The 19,949-nt window shown below is 39.5% G+C and overlaps 1 protein-coding gene across 3 annotated transcripts; it reads right to left on the bottom strand.

The window, feature by feature from the left end:
• Positions 1-329: 329 nt before the first annotated feature.
• Positions 330-19,929, bottom strand: klhl17 (kelch-like family member 17). 3 transcript variants are annotated; one of them, XM_030139070.1, is made up of 12 exons: positions 19,533-19,929; positions 16,114-16,378; positions 13,093-13,214; positions 12,779-13,000; positions 8,906-9,022; positions 8,559-8,790; positions 7,708-7,852; positions 7,235-7,402; positions 6,542-6,630; positions 6,318-6,391; positions 5,999-6,180; positions 330-2,865 (listed from the first exon to the last, which is right to left on the bottom strand). In XM_030139070.1, the coding sequence occupies exons 2-12, from the start codon at positions 16,325-16,327 to the stop codon at positions 2,637-2,639; spliced, it is 1,794 nt and encodes a 597-aa protein (XP_029994930.1). In that variant the 5' UTR covers positions 16,328-16,378; positions 19,533-19,929; the 3' UTR covers positions 330-2,636. The 3 variants fall into 3 exon arrangements, with proteins under 3 accessions (XP_029994930.1, XP_029994929.1, XP_029994931.1); XM_030139069.1 differs by lacking the exon at positions 19,533-19,929 and adding an exon at positions 18,421-18,935; XM_030139071.1 differs by lacking the exon at positions 19,533-19,929 and adding an exon at positions 18,421-18,929 and having other exon boundaries at positions 8,577-8,790.
• Positions 19,930-19,949: the final 20 nt, after the last annotated feature.

Genomic DNA, 19,949 nt, shown 5'->3' on the forward strand with positions numbered 1-19,949 from the left:
AGAAAAAGGTAAGAGAAAAAAAGATGAGACAAAATTGGCAGAAAAGAAAAAACATGAAAATGACAAAGCATGTAAAAGATGCAACCAGATGTAAAAAATGTGAAATTTGTAACACTGAAAATGTTGAAGAAGTAAGGGTTGTAATGAAAAACATAAAGAGACATTTAGACTGAAAGACTGGGAACAACTGCTGTAGATTATATAATATATAAAGTAATTAAAAATGAATTCAACCTCATTCCCACATCTACAGCAGTAAAACAGAACTAGTTGGAGCAGTGGTTTTTAGATTCCCACTCCTACACCTCATTAAATACAGAGCCAAATTATCACGTTTGAAAACATCTTTATTTTAATTTTTGACAGTGTATTGCTCCATTTCGCAATAGTGCAAAATTCAATATTTTAAACTTTGTCATAAATAACAAACATGTAATAAACAATTTTCACCACACTGAACACAAACAAAAAAAAAAGCTACAGTCATATCGAAATTGCACAAATGGATTTAAGATAACTTGAGCAGTCGTTCTATGTACAGTTCAATCCACAGAATGAAGGCCAAAGTCTTATGTGGTTTTGTGCACCTTTCTCTTCAAGTGTGTCCCTGACTTACATCAATTTCAGAGTAACAGTATCTCCATAAGACCATCACAGCCCCAATTCCACTGGGTCCACTCAAACATCTAAATGAAAAGTCGATTGTTTTAGATAAACATAATTGGATCTGCAAACCCTTTAAAAAAAGGAAAAAAAAGGCAACTTCTCAGAAGTGGAATGATATCACTGCGCTACACATGAATTAAACCAAGTCCGGGTAATCAATATCACCCACATGTTCTAGCCAGTAAAATGATGTTTAATTATATAGTAGTCACAATATTTCTAGGTAAACGTAGTGTAGTTGGTGAGAATAGAATCCATTTCAAGAATGAGGTAACACGACAACATACCACACTTGGTAGGGTGTGGTGTGGATGATAATATGACAGCACAAACTGACGACAGCATTACTCATTAATGTCAAGTGTTCGTATAGTATACTGTAGGTAAACTCGAGATTTATGCTGTAAAATCATTTTGAGCTGTTGTGGTCCAGAGATTAGATCCATCACTTTTCACTTTTACAGTTTTAAATGGGAAAAAAAAGACAATATAGACATGTAATTGACTGAATCTGTATCATGTGAGATCGTGCTTGTGGCAGTGAACAAATTAAATGCTGCATATCACAATGCAAAATTCATTCCTCTTAACCAGGAGAAATACAACTCCAAATGCACACAAACTGAACTACCTGTCACACCTAGACATTCTCTTTGTCATTTCCATCAATGATATGCACACCACACGCCTAAATAAATACATTAAAACACTCTTAAATAGGTCTGATCTATTTCCTTCTCTTAACATTTTGAAAACAGAATATATTTTATACATTTTATAAATACATATCGCTCAACATAATTATTCTTTCTTTGTATATTTATATATATACTGTATATATAAAACAAATTCATTTACAGTTCTGAGGGCCTAGCTTTCATATGTTGGTATCCATGCTCTCTTGCAGTGTGGAGGGGTTTATAACATTGCCTGTTACTGCCACCTAGTGTGAAACAGCAGCACTACATCATTTTATCCTCCTGTTGGGAGTCAATGCCAATGTAAACATGCATGGTACAGCTAGTCAAAGCTACATTCTAAAAGTAAATCATTCAGTTTCTCTTGTATACATTATTGCAAAAAATCCTGACATCAAAAAAAAGAAAGAAAGAAAACACTTGCAAATGACAACAACAATAACATTAAACCAAAAAACATTTACATTACACATGACAGTTAAGTATCCACCAAGTTTCAAGACAAGTGTGTCAAACACTGAAGTGGTGGGAAAAAGTGGGGCTCAAGTAAAGACAGGGGATTGTTGTACACCTTCCAGGAATATCGTTGCGCTTTTAAAGAGGGTGGGAGCTGGTATCTGTTTGGTGGAGCTGTACAGTAAGGTTTCAGGCATCTTGAACTGATACATTGCAATCTAGCTTTAATGGTGAACTTGGAAAAGAGCACCCAGATTGTTTTGACCATAGAAACCCCACATTATACAGAAGGCATTTTAAAAGTTAGTATTATTAACAGAATTACTGTATTTTTTATTCTAGTGTTTCTCCATCACTCCAATTCTATGACTCAAATCAACATTACAGCAACAGTAGTTTGTTTAAAACAATAGCTGAAGCTGTAAAAGTACTGAAATCGAAATCCTCTCCTTGTTGCTGTAGGTACCGTAAGAAAATTAAAATAAACGGTAGATTATGTCTTTTGGGATTACAGGATGCTGCAAAAAATGCCTCTGAATTTACAGCACCGATATTAAATATTAAAGCTTATATTTTACAGCATATTCTGACCAGTTTCACCAAGTGGCCACTGATTGCAGAGTACAGTGCATTAACCATGACAAGAGACTCATTCACACCCTCTTTCCCTCCATCCATTCACTTCTCCACATCCCTCGTTTCTTTACCTGTCTCCCCTTTTCCTCCCCCATGTTAAACCGAGCAGTTGCGTCTTTTCCCAGAACCAGTCTGGGCTGTAGCAGCAGAGGCCGAGATCAGCCAAGCAGTGACCCCGTGTCAAAGGCTGGTGGAGGAAACCGAGAGGGTGGGCGAGGAAGGCGGTGGGAAGTTAAGCAGCTCCAGCACCGCTACACCCACACTGCTGCGCCGTGTGAACATGCAGGAGGCTGCCACCCATTTGTTGCTGCGCGGGTTGTATTTCTCGATGGAGTTGAGACTGGAGCTGCCATCGTTGCCTCCTACTGCGTATAGCCACCCATCCATGGCCACAAGGTCATGAGTGCTCCTATAAGGGGGAAAAAATAATGAGACAAAAGGATTTTACTCAGGCTTTAGTCACAAAATATCTGTGTTAATTTTTATTCACTATTGCACTATAACATGATTATGGCTAGGATATTATTTGTATTATGTTTTTTTTTTTTTTTTTTTATGACTTGCAATTTTTCTTAAATTTTTCAGAACATATCACATCATCGCATATCAAATACTAACATTAGAGCATTGGTAAATTACTCACCCTACCGCCCACCCACCCATAACCAGAAGGGGTCTTCATAGTCGATATTGTGGCTTTTATCCCACGCACATCAACTTTGAGTATCCATGTATATAATATATACATACACCATAAATATCTACACAGATGTGTCTAATCATAATATACACACATGCATACATAAGGTATGTGATCATTGTCTTCTCAGTGTGGATCCTCTTAGTCTTTAGTCTTTGAGATCTAAAGATGCTAGGTATTTGTTTCATTTCAATTATGTTTCTGTCTTGTCCTGCATCCTATATGACATTCTTTCATATGCCGCTACTTTTCCAACTTCCGTCACCCATTCCTGGAACGGAGGTTCTCCATATTTCTTCCAGTTCCTCATTATAATTTGTCGTCCAGTCATTAGAACAGTCTGTATCCTCTATTATGTTTTTTAACACTAGCACTAGGGATAGTTTAGTGGTGTGTGTTGTTTTGGTCTGTGTAAATGGAGCCTCTCAGCAACTGGATAAGAAAAGCCACAGAGCTGATTATAGCATGGTTTATTCATGCTGTTCACAGTCAGCTGTTGTCAGGTTTACCCGTTCCTACAGTATGCTTACTCACAGTGTGGTTGTGTCTGTGTATTTAGAGACCTGGGAATTATGTGAATTTGCTGATGGGTCTGCATCTCAAAACAGCCCTCCCTGATGCAAATCTTATTCCAACATTTGTTGACTGCGTGCATGCACGCCTGTTTAATAAATACCCTCAAGACAAGTTTCATCTTCTAAGGTTTAAAAAGAACTCACTGTTGTGGAAAATAGGTCATTTGGCATGTAAGCGCTGAGTTTTTCGGCATGGAAGACCTCCAAATGCCCTAAATCCAAAACCTAAAGCGCAAAAGATTTTCCACACAGAAAAAATAATCACTGAACTTTCCTGCAGCCTTTAAATACAGCACTTACAATATCAATGTAGTTTTTATCTTTTACCAAAATAAAAACAAAATCTGGGTTAGACTGATAGAACCAAGCTGTTATTTTGGCAGAGTTGACTATAGCCTGTCTCATGGAATTACACAAATTCAGAGCCTGGATTCACTCCAGGGCATCTCCTCTCCTATATCTCATTCATCTCTTTCATGTTAACTGAAATATAAGGCAAGAAAAACACAAATGAATAACTAAATGAAGCCTATAGAAAAGTACAATCCCACAGGAGTCAGAATTATGGCTACTGTTTGATTTTTTTGAGTGAGTTGAATGTAATTAGGTAAGGAATAGTAAGTTGAAAGATTTTGCACTTTTTCTTGATGAACTTGATAATAAAAATAATGTCAGACACTGTCAAATTTGAGGAATTAATTTGGGAAAAAAAATCAAATGCACCCTGTAGAGTTTTCTTCTAAATAGGGAAGGAATTTGAAGGAAAAGTAATTTTTCCTTTGTCATAGAACATTTACACATCCAACATGATCATATTTTGAAACCGTATTTGTTTGCATCTGTGTTGGTTATATCGCAGTTATCCTTTTCTATCCTGTTGCATTAGTACATCTCTTGGCAGGTTGCCACCACCATTTATCAGTGGTACTGCTTCAGACTCTTAACAGGAATGTGTATTGTAGAGATAGACCAATCGAGATGATAGGACAGTTTACAAACTATTGGTATTGGCAGAACATTCCTCTGATAGCATCGCATAACTGAAATCAGGCTGGAATTGCAGAGTCTGAGGGAATAATAGCTCAAAAAAAATAAAATAAAAAAATTACACCCACATTCATCTAAATTTTTGATGGTTAGTTTGAGGTTTAGTTATCCAGATTTATTCATTTAGGACTCTGATGTTCACTTCATGTATAGCAGTGTTTCTCAATGGGGGCAGTACAGCCCCCCAGGGGGAGTTGGGACATCTTCGGGAGGCGTTTGGAACGAGAAAGCTGAGGGGGGCACTCAGGCACAAATGGGGGGGCATTATCCAGTGTTGTACATCACACACACACACACACACACACACACCCCCCACTGTAAGGAGCCCATGTCCGACATATAACGGGCACATACTCACTCACATACTCCCCTCCAGTCTTATACCTACCCCCATTGCAAATTTGTTTTCGGGGGGCACCAGGTGGCCAATGATGAGGTGAGGGCGGCTTTACCTATTGAACTATATAGCCCCCAAACAGGTCCGTTGCGGTCACAATTTTTTTTTTCCAGGAGTGGGGGGGTGGCATGGGGCTCCAGATGCCATTAGTGGGCATTTTGTTAAAAAAAAAAGTTGAGAAACATTGACGTATAGCATCATCTACATATATGTTCTTGTATTACCTTTGCATGCAATTCCAAGGTATAAGGGTCGGCTCAGAAAACATTTTTACATATGGCTTAAAGTATTTATTGCACTGGTCTATGAGTAAAATACCTACAGAACTAAAGTAGTGAAACTTTACTAAGTTTGAGTCACTAATAAAGACAATTTCAGTCAAAAATGCTGGTTTGCTGTAGTTTTCAAAATACAGTCTTGGGTAAAAATGGGTTTTACTCCAAAGGAATGTTTGCCTCAGACCTACCAGATCTACTTCAAACCAGTCTGTACATTACAATACATTCACTTTTCAGGTTCTTTCTTATGGAAGATTTGTATTTACTATTGCAAAGATGCACATAAACCAATTCTGTGTAATAACAACACCATCATATACATTGAAAACATCAGCTAACCAGCACTTTTTAAAATTTTTCCTTCAGTTCATCTTATTAAAATATGTAAGATTTAGCATATTTAATCTCCAAGGCAGATAATTTCTAAAACAAAAAAAAACTGCAGACCAGTGTTACAGTATGTAGCTGTATTTGTAATACTTTACATTTTACACTCTATAAAAAATGTCACTTCAATTTGTTTGGTGAGAAATCCTGTAGCCTACCTGCGTATGTTCATGGGGGCCACTCCCTCCCAGGTGTTTGCCTTGGGGTTGAATCGCTCCACTGAGTTCAGGCAGCTTGTACCATCGTTGCCCCCTGCCACATAAAGCATGCCGTCCAGCACCGCCACCCCGGCACTGCTGCGTCGACTCAGCATATTGGCAATCGCTGTCCATGTGTTGCTCTATTCAGCAAATCAAAACACACTGGCACCATTAGGATTCATCCAGCTTATTACTTTATTTTCCACATGTATTTGATCAAAACCTGGCACATGATTACCTAGTTCTTTAATCATAAATTCAACAGCTAAGAATTTACCTGCGGGTCATATTTTTCTACTGTTGCGAGATGTGAGGAGCTGTCATAACCTCCCACTGCATACAAGCTGCCATCTGGAGGGGAAAAGGGAGTAAAAAATAAAGAATGTAAATATTAGCAAGTTGGCAATATCTGGTAGCTTCAGACATAAATCGTACTTAGTGAAAAGTAAACCTGAAAAAGAACAGCATGTTCATTTCAATGTGTTTTGGGAAAGACTGTACCTAAAGTTGCTACTCGAACATATCTCCTACGAGTGCTCATGGCAGCAATTGAGGTCCATGTGCTGGTCAGGGGGTCGTAGCGCTCAGCACTGTTAAAAGAGAAAAAGACGGTCAGTGGTGGAGCAAGTACTCAGAGCTTCAATATCCCTGGGTGTAAAAAATATTGTGTAACAAGGCACTGGTATCAAAATGTACCAAAAAGTATCAAAGGTATTGTAGTGTAGGATGGCCCATTTCTGGATGTGTATGTGTTCATGTGTGCATCTTTAATGTTACTAGAAATAGTGGGTTTCATTTAATTACTGTATATTATGGTAGCATCATCAATATAATGGTCATTTATTTGACTTTTGTTTTATAGTAATATAAATTAACACAGTAATAAGATTACGGTTAAATTCGGTCTCTGCATGTTAGCCATACTAATATACACACCGTACCTAGCATTAGCATGTGATATTGAATAATGAAGATTTAGTGGAGTCGAAGTGTCAAACAGCAGAAAAGTAATGTACTCAAGAAAAAGTACAAGTATTGCAACCTTTACTAAAGTACAGTACTTCTACATTTTATCACTGATTTTGGTTTATTGACAATAACAGATTGCTTTCTTCCTAAGAGGAGATAAACAGCCAGTCAAGCTTAAAATTAAGAGGACACTTTGCATTCATCAACATGTCAGCCTGCATGTACCTATTAAGGCAGGAAGCTCCATCATAACCTCCTGCAGCGTACAGCAGGCCATGAAGGACTGCTACACCCAGACAGCTCCGCCGTGTTCCCATGGAAACCTCCGGTTGCCAGGAGTTAGTGATGGGGTCATACGACTCCACAGTTGCAAGGTCAGAGGTCCCATCATATCTGAGGAGATGGGGATGAATCAGAAAAGGCTTGTTGACGACTGAAGCGGTACTATGACCCTGAACCGGCACAGTGAAACAGTCAAGTTAACATTTGCATAGAGGGAAGACATGAGCAGCTTATCATGAACACCAGGAAGACACGTTTATTTTTGCTTAACAATCGTTCAGAATAATTTACATGTAAATTATCCTCTTGCCTGCCAAAGGTACTCTACTGGTGTGAGTAAGAGAGATAAGACAGTGTACCAGCTAGAAATAGCTAAGGCTGTGTGAAAGATCAAAACCAAGAATACTGTCACTCACCCTCCCACAGCATACAGTCTGTTTCCGATAGCTGCCACGCCCACTCGTGCCCGCCGAGTGGACATGGATGCCACCATGTGCCAGCGGTCCGTCCTTGTGTCATATGCCTCACAGTCTCCATGAATAGCAAACAGGCTGCCACCACCTGCGCCACATAAGCACACACAAAAAGGCAACAAGAGGCTCAAAACTTTAAGAGGTGACATGGTTATTTAATTGAGTTTATATTTAGTTTTTTAAATTAAATTTCAGTGTTTACATTTGAGACCTTGACTCAACGCATGGTTCTTACCAGATCAAGTGTCGATTTGTTCTGTTTACTGCTACAAGAATGTCTTTTATTTCAATGCTACATTAATTTCATACAGTTGAACTGTATACTACATATATGTTTATTATGAGATACTTTTGAAGTAATGTTGTGAACTGATGACAAGATACTTTAAAAATGCCCCAATATGTCTACTAAGGTAAATCTAGAATGCTTTCTAAAGAGTGCAAATCTTCAAATAATAAACCAAGAGTTTTTAAGTTCAACTCAGTGTTTCACTTGGCTTTCATGCACCCATTAAGACCTGAAAACATCTTGTAGCTATGGAAGGCTGTCAAGGTATGACAAGCAGTGTGGAAGAAATATTAAAATTAAAGCTGTAGTGCATGATTCAGTTTATCCCATATATTTGATGTTATCAACTCAAGTACGAATACCTCATATTTGTACTTCTACAAACATCTTCCACATAACATTTATATCAACATATCATATAAGGATGTCACTTCATACATTTTATGACATGCAGTTGGAGGCTAAGGTAAATTAATGTGTGACCTAAGTGTACCCTATTGGGTACCTTCAGAGACACACTGACCAACGGCGAAGAGCACAGGGCTGGCACCCTCACAGCGTCGTGGGCGAGTCCGGCTGTTGCTGAGGACTCCCCTTTGTTCAGGCATCAGGTGGTACTTGAGAGCCTCGATAAGCAGGTCTTTGCACTCAGAGTGGTGGCGCACCAGCAGCTCAGTGTCCACGTTGCTCATTAGGAAATCTCGCCTCAGCAGTGGCAGCCGCACACACTTCATCAGCTAAAGGACAGAGCAGGGGACGGCATTTGGTGAATTGGGGTCAGGACGAAAAAGATGACAGAGACTGAAAATGAAGGTCTGAGCAATCATCCTATGTGAGTGGAAATACTCTTACCCAAGGTACATGTTGCCTGCGGCCATCTATATCATGTTTCACCCAGCTCAGGACAGCTCGATATACTTCTTCTTCAGATGGCACATTGAGATTGTCACTGGAGATCAAATCAAGCACCTGAACAGAGGACAAAGCACATAGGCAGATGCTTTTCATATAGTGATTCTTTTGAGCAACTGCCCATCTAAAAGGAATAGGCATCACCAGCAAAAAAACACAGCATTTGATGATGAAAGTAGATTTTTTCATTACATAAAATATACAAAAAGAAATTGCGACAAAGCATTGATCTACATTCCATTTGACGTTGAAAGCTCCCTGAATAAACCTTTCGTCACCCAGGAAGTAAGTTTAGTTTCAGCATTTTGTACTTGGCCTGTGAGCTGAATTATTACTTCATTTTTTCTGCTCTTCCCCTTTGCAGTATGTTATCTGGTTTATGTAAAGCACAGTGCTGCATTTTTCGTGTATTATTTCAAATTCAGTCATTGAACAGTATTAAACTGAAATGTTGCCCATCATTTGCAGGACCTTTTTTTACTTTTTGAATTTGCAAACTGTTTCTGGTGCATTATTTTAACATCTGTTAAAAGTGTAGAGGTGCTCAGATATATTTAAGTTACAACAATATGAGTGTGTGTCTGTGGCACGACGAGTGCTGCAGTCTGAGTGGTTGGCTGGCTCTGTTCCCAGATCAGCCCAGAGCTGGCAGAGCTGGGCGGGGCCAGAGCAACCAGCTGCTGCTGCTGTCTTGCCTGGCCAGATCAAGGCAACAGTTATCAGCCTCCCAGGAACAGCCTCCACTAATCCACACTCACACAGAGAAATAGTGCTACTGCTGCTGTTACTGCCCAACCCTGCAGTCTCTGTTACCTCTGCATATACAGTCCTGCAATGCATTATCTCAATTCCAAGTGTGCATGTTTATCAAGGATGTAAAAGAAAATTGGCTGTTTATGAGGGTATTAACTGTCTTCAGAGTTTGGCAGCAGGAATGAGGGATGCAAGGGATGTAAGATGTTTTCATACACTGCACAGACAGTAATTAGGATGCAACCAGCCTCTGTTGTCATCATAATGTCATGCATTTGATGCTACATCTATGAAGCATTACACATTTGTATTGGTCGTCACAATCCTGTCATGACTTGCCACTTTATTCCAAGAAGGTGAAAAGAAATATGGGGCGTATTTCACAGCTCTGTAAGCTCAGAGTCCTTTGAGCAGCAAGCACATAAATCCAGATCTGGTGCAGATTTGTGACAAGCAGAGAACAGCTGCAGACAGAATGGGGCAGAAAGCCAAAGGAATGAGAGAAAGGAGAACAGGAAAAGAAAGAAAATGTTTATTTTTAATCTGCCTTTATGCAGCTTAACTTTCACTGTTTTAAAAGCCTGTGCCCACATACTCCCATTGCACATCCTCTTTTCTAGAGGCTTTGAAGGCCACAGATGAAGAGCAGAGTTTAGCATTTTACACTCGGGGAGCACTTTCTCTTTAAAGCTGTGGGGATTTGTTTCTTATAGGTGTGAAGATAATGGTAAAGTGAGACTGGCAGCAATTTGTTACTTGTTTTCATTGCTGCTTTAACTCACTGTAACGTAATATGGCTCACAGGCATTTGTTTTACTGATGAAACGTTATGCTTTTTCAACTGGGCTACAGTAGCGTGGAAGCAATTCTTGATTTTATTAAGACATCATCATAAACTCTACCAACACGTGACTAAAGAATGAGCCATGTGTTGAGCTGCCTGATATGAGTCAGTTTTTTTACCAAAGAAGAGGACACATGCAAGGTTATACATTTCAAAAGTTTCACAAAAACTAACAAGCTGGTCACAGTTTTTTTGATCATGCAGAAATATCTACACATGCCTGGCAATTAAATCCGTAGTTGACAAAGCCCATGATGTGGAGGTAGAAAAAAATATTGCTGTTCAGTGTAAATGTCACTTCTTCTTCCCCAATAACTACTTCCAGAACAGAAACCACTGTGTTGCTCCCACTGAACACACTGAATATGTGATTTAGTGAAAAGTGATCTAAGGTGGCATGTCTGATATAGTAATCCAAGGCTGCACAGTGGCATGACAAAGCCTCAAGGGACAATGAATGACGCTCAGAGGTCTTTCTAATGAATGTTAAAAACACAACGGTATAATCCTTCCCCTTGGGGAGTGTCTGCGGTGAAATAAATGAGTAGATTGGACATCAGCAGCTGTGCTCATTCTACTAGTTATAGAGACAATAGATAATTAGAAGCCTTGCAGTTTTTTGTGATATACCTGTTTTTTTTTTTTTTATTTGGCTTATTACTAAAATATTGATTGGATTAATCAAAGTGAGCCCCTGAAATGAAGGGCAAGTTTTACACACATCTGCTGAAAACTATCTTGACAGAGTAGATACGGAGAACTGAAAAGATACATACAGCTGAGAATATACCAGATCATTTGTACTTCTATCTACAGTACAGTTTTTAATTCCCTAAATATAATAACTATATAATCTTGGTACAAAAATTATGAGAACAGGAGATTGCTACCAATTCACATATTTACATTGGATACCACCTGCTATAAAACAGAAAAAAAGAAGAGCAAGTCATCTGTTTGGAGTTACTGTAGAAATATGGTGGTACAAAATGGCAGAATCCATGCAGGTGATCCACAGGTTATATTGAAAATATATTTATGAACATTAAATACCATTTCTGTAATTTGATTAGATCCTTCAAAATCCCCCACAGTGTGAGACAAATGACCTTGTGAAAAAAAAAAAGTTCTAATTTTCAGCTCCTTTAATTCTCAATTCGACCATTAAATCGTGGCATGGGGTGAGGAAGACTTGGTCAAACTTCAAATGGTGGAAATCATATAAATAATGATGAAATTATGACATTTCTTATTTTTTCTGTTATATTACAGTTGAATAGAAACTATTCACATCAATCAAATGGTCACTTTTAGCTCAAATATTACAATTAGGCTGTTATCTTACAATGGTGAGTGTCAACTTGCCTGAGCAGCCAGGCAGGAGGCTACGGTTGTCTACTGGGAAAAACCATAGGCAGAGGCATTGTCTAGCACCAGTTTTCTCCTTTTATTTTGTGCACCAGGTTCACCATATTCACAACACCACAAAGACTACCCAAGCAATAGGCAACAACTCCCTTATATACAGATATTGATTCCATTAATTACCGGCATGTTCCATTTGACAGGTAATCTAATAGATAAATATACAATAAATATATACATAAAACCCATTACCAATTAATATATAATTCATAAATATGTACAAACATCAAATACCCTTCATAAATAATTTACATAAATCCAAACACTCCCCTCTAGCCGTTTCCCACTTGGTTACTCCTACCCGGAACTATCAAAAAGGTGCTGGTGCCCCCCAGGGAATTCTTTGGCCTGAACACCTTTGGAGGGAGAGGACAGCCTGAAGGTAAGTTTACTGTTTACCCAATACAGTGAATACATTCAGCCAAACACTCAAACACTGTTTTATTTTGCAGTCAGTTACTGCTGCAACTGCCTGTAAACTAATGTGTGTCCTGTGTGTGCAGGAAACGCAAGGTGGACCGACCCAGCATCCTCCCTGGGACCTGTGTGTTTGTCCCAACCCAAACAAGACGGACAACAATCAAACAACCTACAATTTACAATTATCAATAAATGTTTTTTTTTAAATATACCACCTGTAGGTTTATTTATTAACTAATACATGCCAAAAACCAATAACTGTTATCTTTACTCTTTTCAGTTACCTACAATAAACATAAATCAGATAACAGTGAGCCGCCTTTAGTGAGGTAGCAAACATTGCATGATACACGTAAAACCATCACTCCTACCTGTTTCAGTGGCAGTAGCATGAACTCTTCAGTCTTGGACACCTCCACAAAGTGCTGCAGGACGTACTTGTGTGCCGACTTGAGCAGGTCACTGCAGGAGTGCGTGTCAGCAAAACCTCGAATGCCCAAGCAGTTGGATGGGTCCAGCTGGCTGAGGAGGAACTTGCAGCAGGCGTCTCTTACCCCGTTGAGCTGCAGAAGGCTTGCAGCTGGGAGCAATGTCTAGAAAGAGAGTAATTACAGGTGAAAATACATTGTTTAATTTCTTTGTGAGAGAATGAAAAACTAATTTTGGCCTTAAATCTTCTACTTACCTGCACATTGCCTTCCCCAACCACGATCTCTGCTGTGTAGGCATACTGGACCAGCTGCTCCAAAGCCTGGGGGTCTATGTCATGAAGTGTCACATGGGTCTGTCGACTCTCTGACATCTCATCTGCATGGCCGCAAAGAAACAGCTATTACATGCTTTCCTCAAATTATAATCAGTCCAACTCTGGAGAATATTATTGCCTCCCTGCTCAGACTTTTGACAAATGTAGCTCTTAATGTAGACAGTGCAGCTGCCAAATGTAAGCCAAGCTCATTTTTTGTTGTCAATTTAATCATAACTCTGTTTTATTTTGAAATTCCTGAATCTACTCCCTCTGAGCCACACAAACTGAAGTAATCTGCAGAGCTCTGTGTCATGAGGTTTAACATAACAAATGCTAAACCTCCTGACACCAGGTTCCTATTAGTTAGTAGATAGAAATGTAAAAAAGCTAAATATCTGCAGGGGATTTGTAAATGTGTAGTTTGGGTATTCGTGTAATATCAGCAGATTCTGTTAAAATGGGCTAATTAGTGACTGGGTCAGAAGAGAGCAGCCACAGCAGCTGAGCCTCAAAGCCAGACGACCAACTGTCAAGAGACACATTGTACACATAAAGAGGTCTGGTATCAAGAGGAAATGTGAGACATACACCTCATCTGACCACCTGTGCCCTTGACCAGAAGAGAGGGAAGGAAGCAATAATGCTGCAAAGGATGAAATGGTGTTCACTGTGCACACAAGTTGTCGAGCAAACTCAGAGCAACAGTTTAATAATGTTTGGAGAGGACCTTGAAAAGTCTGACGCAAACAACATTTATTACTTTATAGTATCCAGAAAGCAGGCAGCTTGTCTGTGTAAATGTGTTGTGAGTTTGTCTCGCTAAAAAAAGTGTTACTTAACCATCAGCCAAATTTGGATGATTAAAAAAAAAAACCTAAAATTGCCAAGTGCATAAAAACTATATCAACTGTAACACATATCTAAGATGAAGCACCTGACACCATGCCCAATTGTATCACAAGTGTCAAATTCCATGACAACTGCAATAAAGGCTGCTCCGACAAATTGGTTTTCAGACTTTTGAAAACAATGGGACAACAAGACTATAAAAGAATCAGACAATAACAGGTGATAAAATTCAAAAGGAGGTAATAATATAACTTAGAGGATGCCAACTGTGATGATGAAGAACGTGCTCTGTCTAACAGCGTTAATGGACAGCCATGCACGTTTAAGTCACCAGGACCTCAATCCATATGAGAGCCAATGGACACCATCATACCAAGAACCATCTTTTTCCTCTCTGAAATAGAATGGTTGCTAATTTTTTCCCCCGCTTTCTGCTGACTGGTCTAACCTAGTCAAATGAAGTCAGGCTATCAATACTATATTACAATACAACAATAATAATAATATGGAACAAAACATATTTCAGGATAGGGCTGCACGATTTTGGCAAAAAAAAAAAATCCCGATTTTTTCCTCTAAAAACCCGATTTTCGATTTCTATTTCGATTTTGGGTATAACTAGAAAAGACAACAGAAGTCAGCATGTCGTTTTCGTGAGCAGTCCACAATGCAAGCCACTGCTCCGACCTCAAAGCTGTGATGGGATCACGTGATAAACCCACAGTTTTGTTTTGTTTTTTCTCTTCATTAAATCTTTAAAATGAAGTAGAGTATACAAACAATGTATACAACAAGAAAATAACAGAACTTTGTCAGGGGGAATACACTATAATAAAATGTCCAAATCAGAGCAAATACTTATGTTTTTTATAGCCTTTTTGTTTCCACATTTATCCAACAGCTTTAAATAAAGTTCAACATCTTACAAATATAAATGATATTTGGTTTTGTGTTAAAGAACTTACATTTGTGAATGAAAAATTTGGCAAGTAAGATGACTAAATTAATTTTTTTTTTTTTTTTAAAAAGTTGTTTTTTTTTTTCCCCTTTTTGGGGTACCTGGGCCCACAGCAGTGATACCAGTGTAAGTCAGTGACAGGCATCAGTCGTGCGTGCATGGACCACGTAATATGAGTGATCCACATGCGGTTCTATTTAAACTGAGGGATCCGTGCGTGGAACAGACCGACCCAGGACACACTGGAGGGATTCTATCTGTGGAGCTGGGGGATGTGTGTGGGCACAGGGCTGTGTGGGCTCCTTTGCTGAGGCTGCTGACCCCGAGACCCAGACCCGGTTCGGAAGAAGACAGTACGGTACGGATCCGGGACAACGGAAGATGAGTGATCCCCATCTCGCTATATTTCAATTGCGGGATCCCTGCGTGAAGCCACGGCTTATATTGCTATAAGTACTGCGGGTTCATTAACAGATTTAACGTCTGTAGTCATTACACGGACTTCTGTGACAGACCGCTGTCACAGGAAGAGCCTATGGTAGCCCGCGGGCGCGCGGAGGCGCGCGGCCCGGAGGCAGAAGAAAGATGAAATCGATTTTACGATTTCCCTTTTTAAAAAATCGTTCTAATTTAAAAATCCGATTTCGATTTAAAATCGATTAATCGTGCAGCCCTATTTCAGGACTTCAACATATTAGTTGGTGTGTATAATCTCAGGTCAAACTAGCAGCCATCCTCTGTGCTCCATCATAAAAAGTTTATGTTTATCATTTACTATTTAGTAGGTGAAGTTTTTAGCTTTTAGCTGAAGCCTACTCCTTTTTTGGTCACTTCACCAAGATTGCTGTTTTTTTCAAGGTATTTTATATTTTTACTTCTGTTTTGTTATCGCATTGGTGTTGCATCAATGAACCCTGTACTATACTGACTGTTGTTTCACTTGCAACTGAGAGGAGAACCACTGATGCTAACATGGCCTATTCTTCAATAACATGATAATGTTAGTAAATGGTCATGCAAATGGTGGCCCCAGGACATCTTTGAGGCATTATTTCTAGTCAACATGTAGCTAGCTAACATATAATGTCTTTAGGAACAAATGTATGTATTTATTTGCACAGAAGAAAGACATGAAACAGGGATGGACTTACTGGTAAACATGGCATGGAAGTAGGGGCTGCAGGATGCCAAAACCACTTTATGTGCCTTGATTTCCTTGTTGGAGACATGGAGCACAATGTCACACAGCAGGCCTCGCTGTCGCATCCTGTTCATAGACACGAAGGAGTCATGGTAGTGGCGCTTGGAGTTGTGCGAGATGCTGTGGCCATCACGGTTCAGCAGCTGCATACCCCCTTCCATCATGGTGCCTGACGTGGCGGTTGAGGGCTCCTGCCTGGACCGCACTCTGGGCAACTGGAACATGCCAAAAGACACCTTAATGCCACTTAATATTAACACAGACATGTTCATCGGCGCTAGTTCAAAGTAGAACATCTGCCAAATAATGTGTTTACTCATCAAAAAAATCTTCTACCTAAGAAAAGTGTAGTTTATCTGTCTGTACGCAGGTGTTTTGACATATGACTGACACAATCATAGTACCTTCTGCCAATGTTAGTGTAATCATTTCGACAGCTATGACAGGTCTACCAGCATGACAAAAAGCTTAGTACAATTACAAAGCTAGTAAGCTGGCTGGCCTGGTTATGTGACATTAACTGTCAGGACTGATTAAATCTAATCAGGACCCCAAAACAGTGTCAAAAGGAGAACATTTTCCCTGAAACTGGAATCAGATGACTGTTGTTTTTAATCACTTTGATCATCTTGGCTCATCCAATTGCAGTGTCTCCTGACTAGAGAGCATAATTGCAGTAGAAGAAGCTATGAAATCCCCACCTCGCCCCAGCTGCAGCCTCGGGTAGGAGGGTGGGAGGATGGAGCCTGAGCTAGCCCTTTCGTTTGTTCTCTCATCCGCCTGCCCTGCACTCAGATGGAGAACGTTGCATAACCATCGTCACGCTGCATCTTAGAAGTTGTTTTGTCATAAACATTCAGAATGCACCAACGCGAACCACAAGATGAGGTAAACACAACCAGAACTAAATCAGAAACAGGACAACTCGTAAACAGACCACAGCTAGACACTGTTATCCCTCAGACGAACCAAATTATATGATGTTCTCTTAAGAAGTAGAGATACATGAGAAGGAGAGCACTGAAGAAGAATATATATCATTACGATTCTATTGCATAACCTAGTTAATATGAATGTGAGTGCCAAATAATCTTACTTTGTTTTTAATGAAATTGTAAGAAAAGTTGTGGACATCTAGAGTTTTGTTGTTGTTCTTTATGTGTGCGGCAATAACACAAACCACAAACATTTAGAGCAAATGAGTAGCAACGATAACACTTATGTGAAAAAAAAAAAAAAATTGGTTTAAAATCCAAGGTTGTAACATTGCAACATAATATTAGCTCTGATAAAGGTGAATTTAATGTGAAATCCCTGTCAAATAGATCCCTTACCCAGTATTTATGTAATATAATAATGCTATCATCTGTTTCGAGACACTCCTGTAAACAGATTCTCTGTGTAGCTTAATTGGAAACAGTCTTAAATGTCACCACAGCTGCTTGGCGTCTAGCTTTGGGGCTTCCACTTTCCAAAACACAATAGACTAGACACAAGACACACCAAACGTGTTCCTGTAAGAGTAAACAGTCTGTGGTAATTCCCAGGGGAAATACACAGGACAATACTGCGAACTGAGACAAGGATACACAGGAGGATGGGACGGACAGAAAACACAGCTGACCCTAACACAGTAAAGCACTTGAACTGCTCATGCCAATCAGGCTTCATACAATATATCTTAAAATATACAACAGCACATTTAAGTCTGTTCCTGTATGAGCACAATATGTTGTAATACCCAGGAGAATAACAAAAGGAGAGGACAATAGTGCAGTGTGAGACAAGGATACACAGTTGAACCTAATGGAGAGAAACACTTGTCCTGTTCGTATGAGCCAGGCTGGATCAGAATCTACAAAAGCACATAGAACGTTTTCTTGGATGAGTCAAAAGCCTGTTCCGGTGCTTAAGAAAATAACGCAGGATGATGCTGAAAATGCAGATGAGGATGGTTATAAATACAGAAAACATAGCTGTCATAGTTGAATGTAACAGACTAAACCACTTGTACTGTTCATCCCAGCCAGGCTTCATCTTAAAACCCCCCTTCCCTCTGGCTTAGCTGACACTGCATGCACAATCATGTTGGCTGCACTAATGTTGTAGTGTAACATCATCTGCACGATAATGATGTTTCTATTCATACATCCTCAGCCTCCTTATGTGATCCACAGCACCCCCAACGCCATATATTTTGAATAACAGCAGCTGCAGCAGTCCAGCTCAGTGAAGGATGAATGTGTTATTTCTTTACCGGCGGATGTGTCGCGGTGCTGGTCGGACCCAGTCTGCCTCCTTCGAAGTGATGCCTGGAGAATCAGCAGCTGTCGCAGTCAGATTGGTTTAAAATTGGTACCAATGTCTGGCTATCTGTCCATAGTCTGTTTTGTGCTCTATGCGGTTGACGTCAATGCAAAAAAAAAAATGTATGAGCGCTGACATCGGTTTTTTAAGGTGGAGCAGAAACTGATGGGGATGAAACAGGCAGCACAGTCCCTCCCGGTGAAATAATACATGTGGGTGGAGCGGAGTGATACTGGATGTACGCGGAAGGGTTCCTGCTGAGCCAATGTGATCAATTTACAACGGATGGTCGTTTATTACTTGACTTGACACCAACGACCTTAATCGCCCCCTTTTGTCTGTTCAGACTCCGGAAGTGCGTTCGATACATTCTATTATGGTAGCGTGAAGGGCGGGGTTTCCCTCATAAACGTTCTGATTGGTTAAAATCTAACCTAGTCCCTCAAATCGGTTGGCCCGGACGTCAAAATCTAACAAACAGCGACTCGATTGTTTGTACAGTATGGATTGGTGTACGTTAATTTCCTTACTCATGTTGTAAGCAAAGAAAACAAAACATTATACATGTTTAAGGATACGCACATAAACATAAGATATTTTCTACTTGTTTCAAACTCATGAAAATGGAGCTAAAATTGATTTTGACATTTAAGAAAATAATCTCATTCCATAAAATTAATTTCTAGTCTTTGATGGGATTTATTGTTTAACTCTCGGGTTCACTGTTTTACTGACTTGCCTTTTCATAGTTTTTTTTATTATCATGGTTTCTTCTCTATTTTGTGAATGAGATTGAATGGCAAAAAATAACACGTTTTGACGTTATGATTTAAGAAGTGGCATTGTAAAACAAAAAATAACCAAACAGTTAAGTGATCTTACACCTCTACTTTTAGGTTTTACCAGTATAAAAACTGAGGCAATAAGAAATACTGGTGTTTGTCTTTTAGCATCCACTTTTTGTATGCATTAATGAGTTAGCCGATTAACCACATACACAATAATTAGGATTTAAGTGACAAAGGTAGCATTAGCTTCGTCAGACAGTTCATTGTGACTCACCACCAGCCGTCGTCGGTGTCGAGATGACAGCGGAGATCTCTTCCTGTTTGTAAACTTGCCCAGCTTTGTGGTTGTTTAACGTTTCAGACAAAAATATATATATATATAATGGTTGAGTTGTGGGTCCGGGTCTCGTGAACGCAGCTGATCATTTAATTGAACCCTCACGTGGAGCATCAAAACACTGCCTGTTGTTCACGCGCTGCTCTGACACGTCCTCCGACTATTTATTTACTTTTACTCCAAATCCGTCGTTTGTCAAGCATTGTAATCTATCCAACACTGACTCTAAATAACGACAACATATGCCAACCGGGTTCCTCCAAAATTACTATTTTTCTTTTATTGCATTTGTAACCAGAGTTCGTTTACGTCGCAGTGTCTGTGAAACATCAAATCAATGTGCTCTTCCTGCAC

This window comes from Sphaeramia orbicularis, chromosome 7 (genome assembly GCF_902148855.1).
Source record: "Sphaeramia orbicularis chromosome 7, fSphaOr1.1, whole genome shotgun sequence".
Classification (NCBI taxonomy): domain Eukaryota; kingdom Metazoa; phylum Chordata; class Actinopteri; order Kurtiformes; family Apogonidae; genus Sphaeramia; species Sphaeramia orbicularis.

Excerpts from the sequence above, each read along its gene's own strand:
- klhl17 (XM_030139070.1), bottom strand. The coding sequence starts at position 16,327 with ATGATGGAAGGGGGTATGCAGCTGCTGAACCGTGATGGCCACAGCATC. Across the intron at positions 13,215-16,113 it reads CTTCCATGCCATGTTTACCA|ATGAGATGTCAGAGAGTCGA; the intron begins GTAAGTCCATCC and ends GCGGCCATGCAG. Across the intron at positions 13,001-13,092 it reads TTGGGGAAGGCAATGTGCAG|ACATTGCTCCCAGCTGCAAG; the intron begins GTAAGTAGAAGA and ends CTCTCTTTCTAG.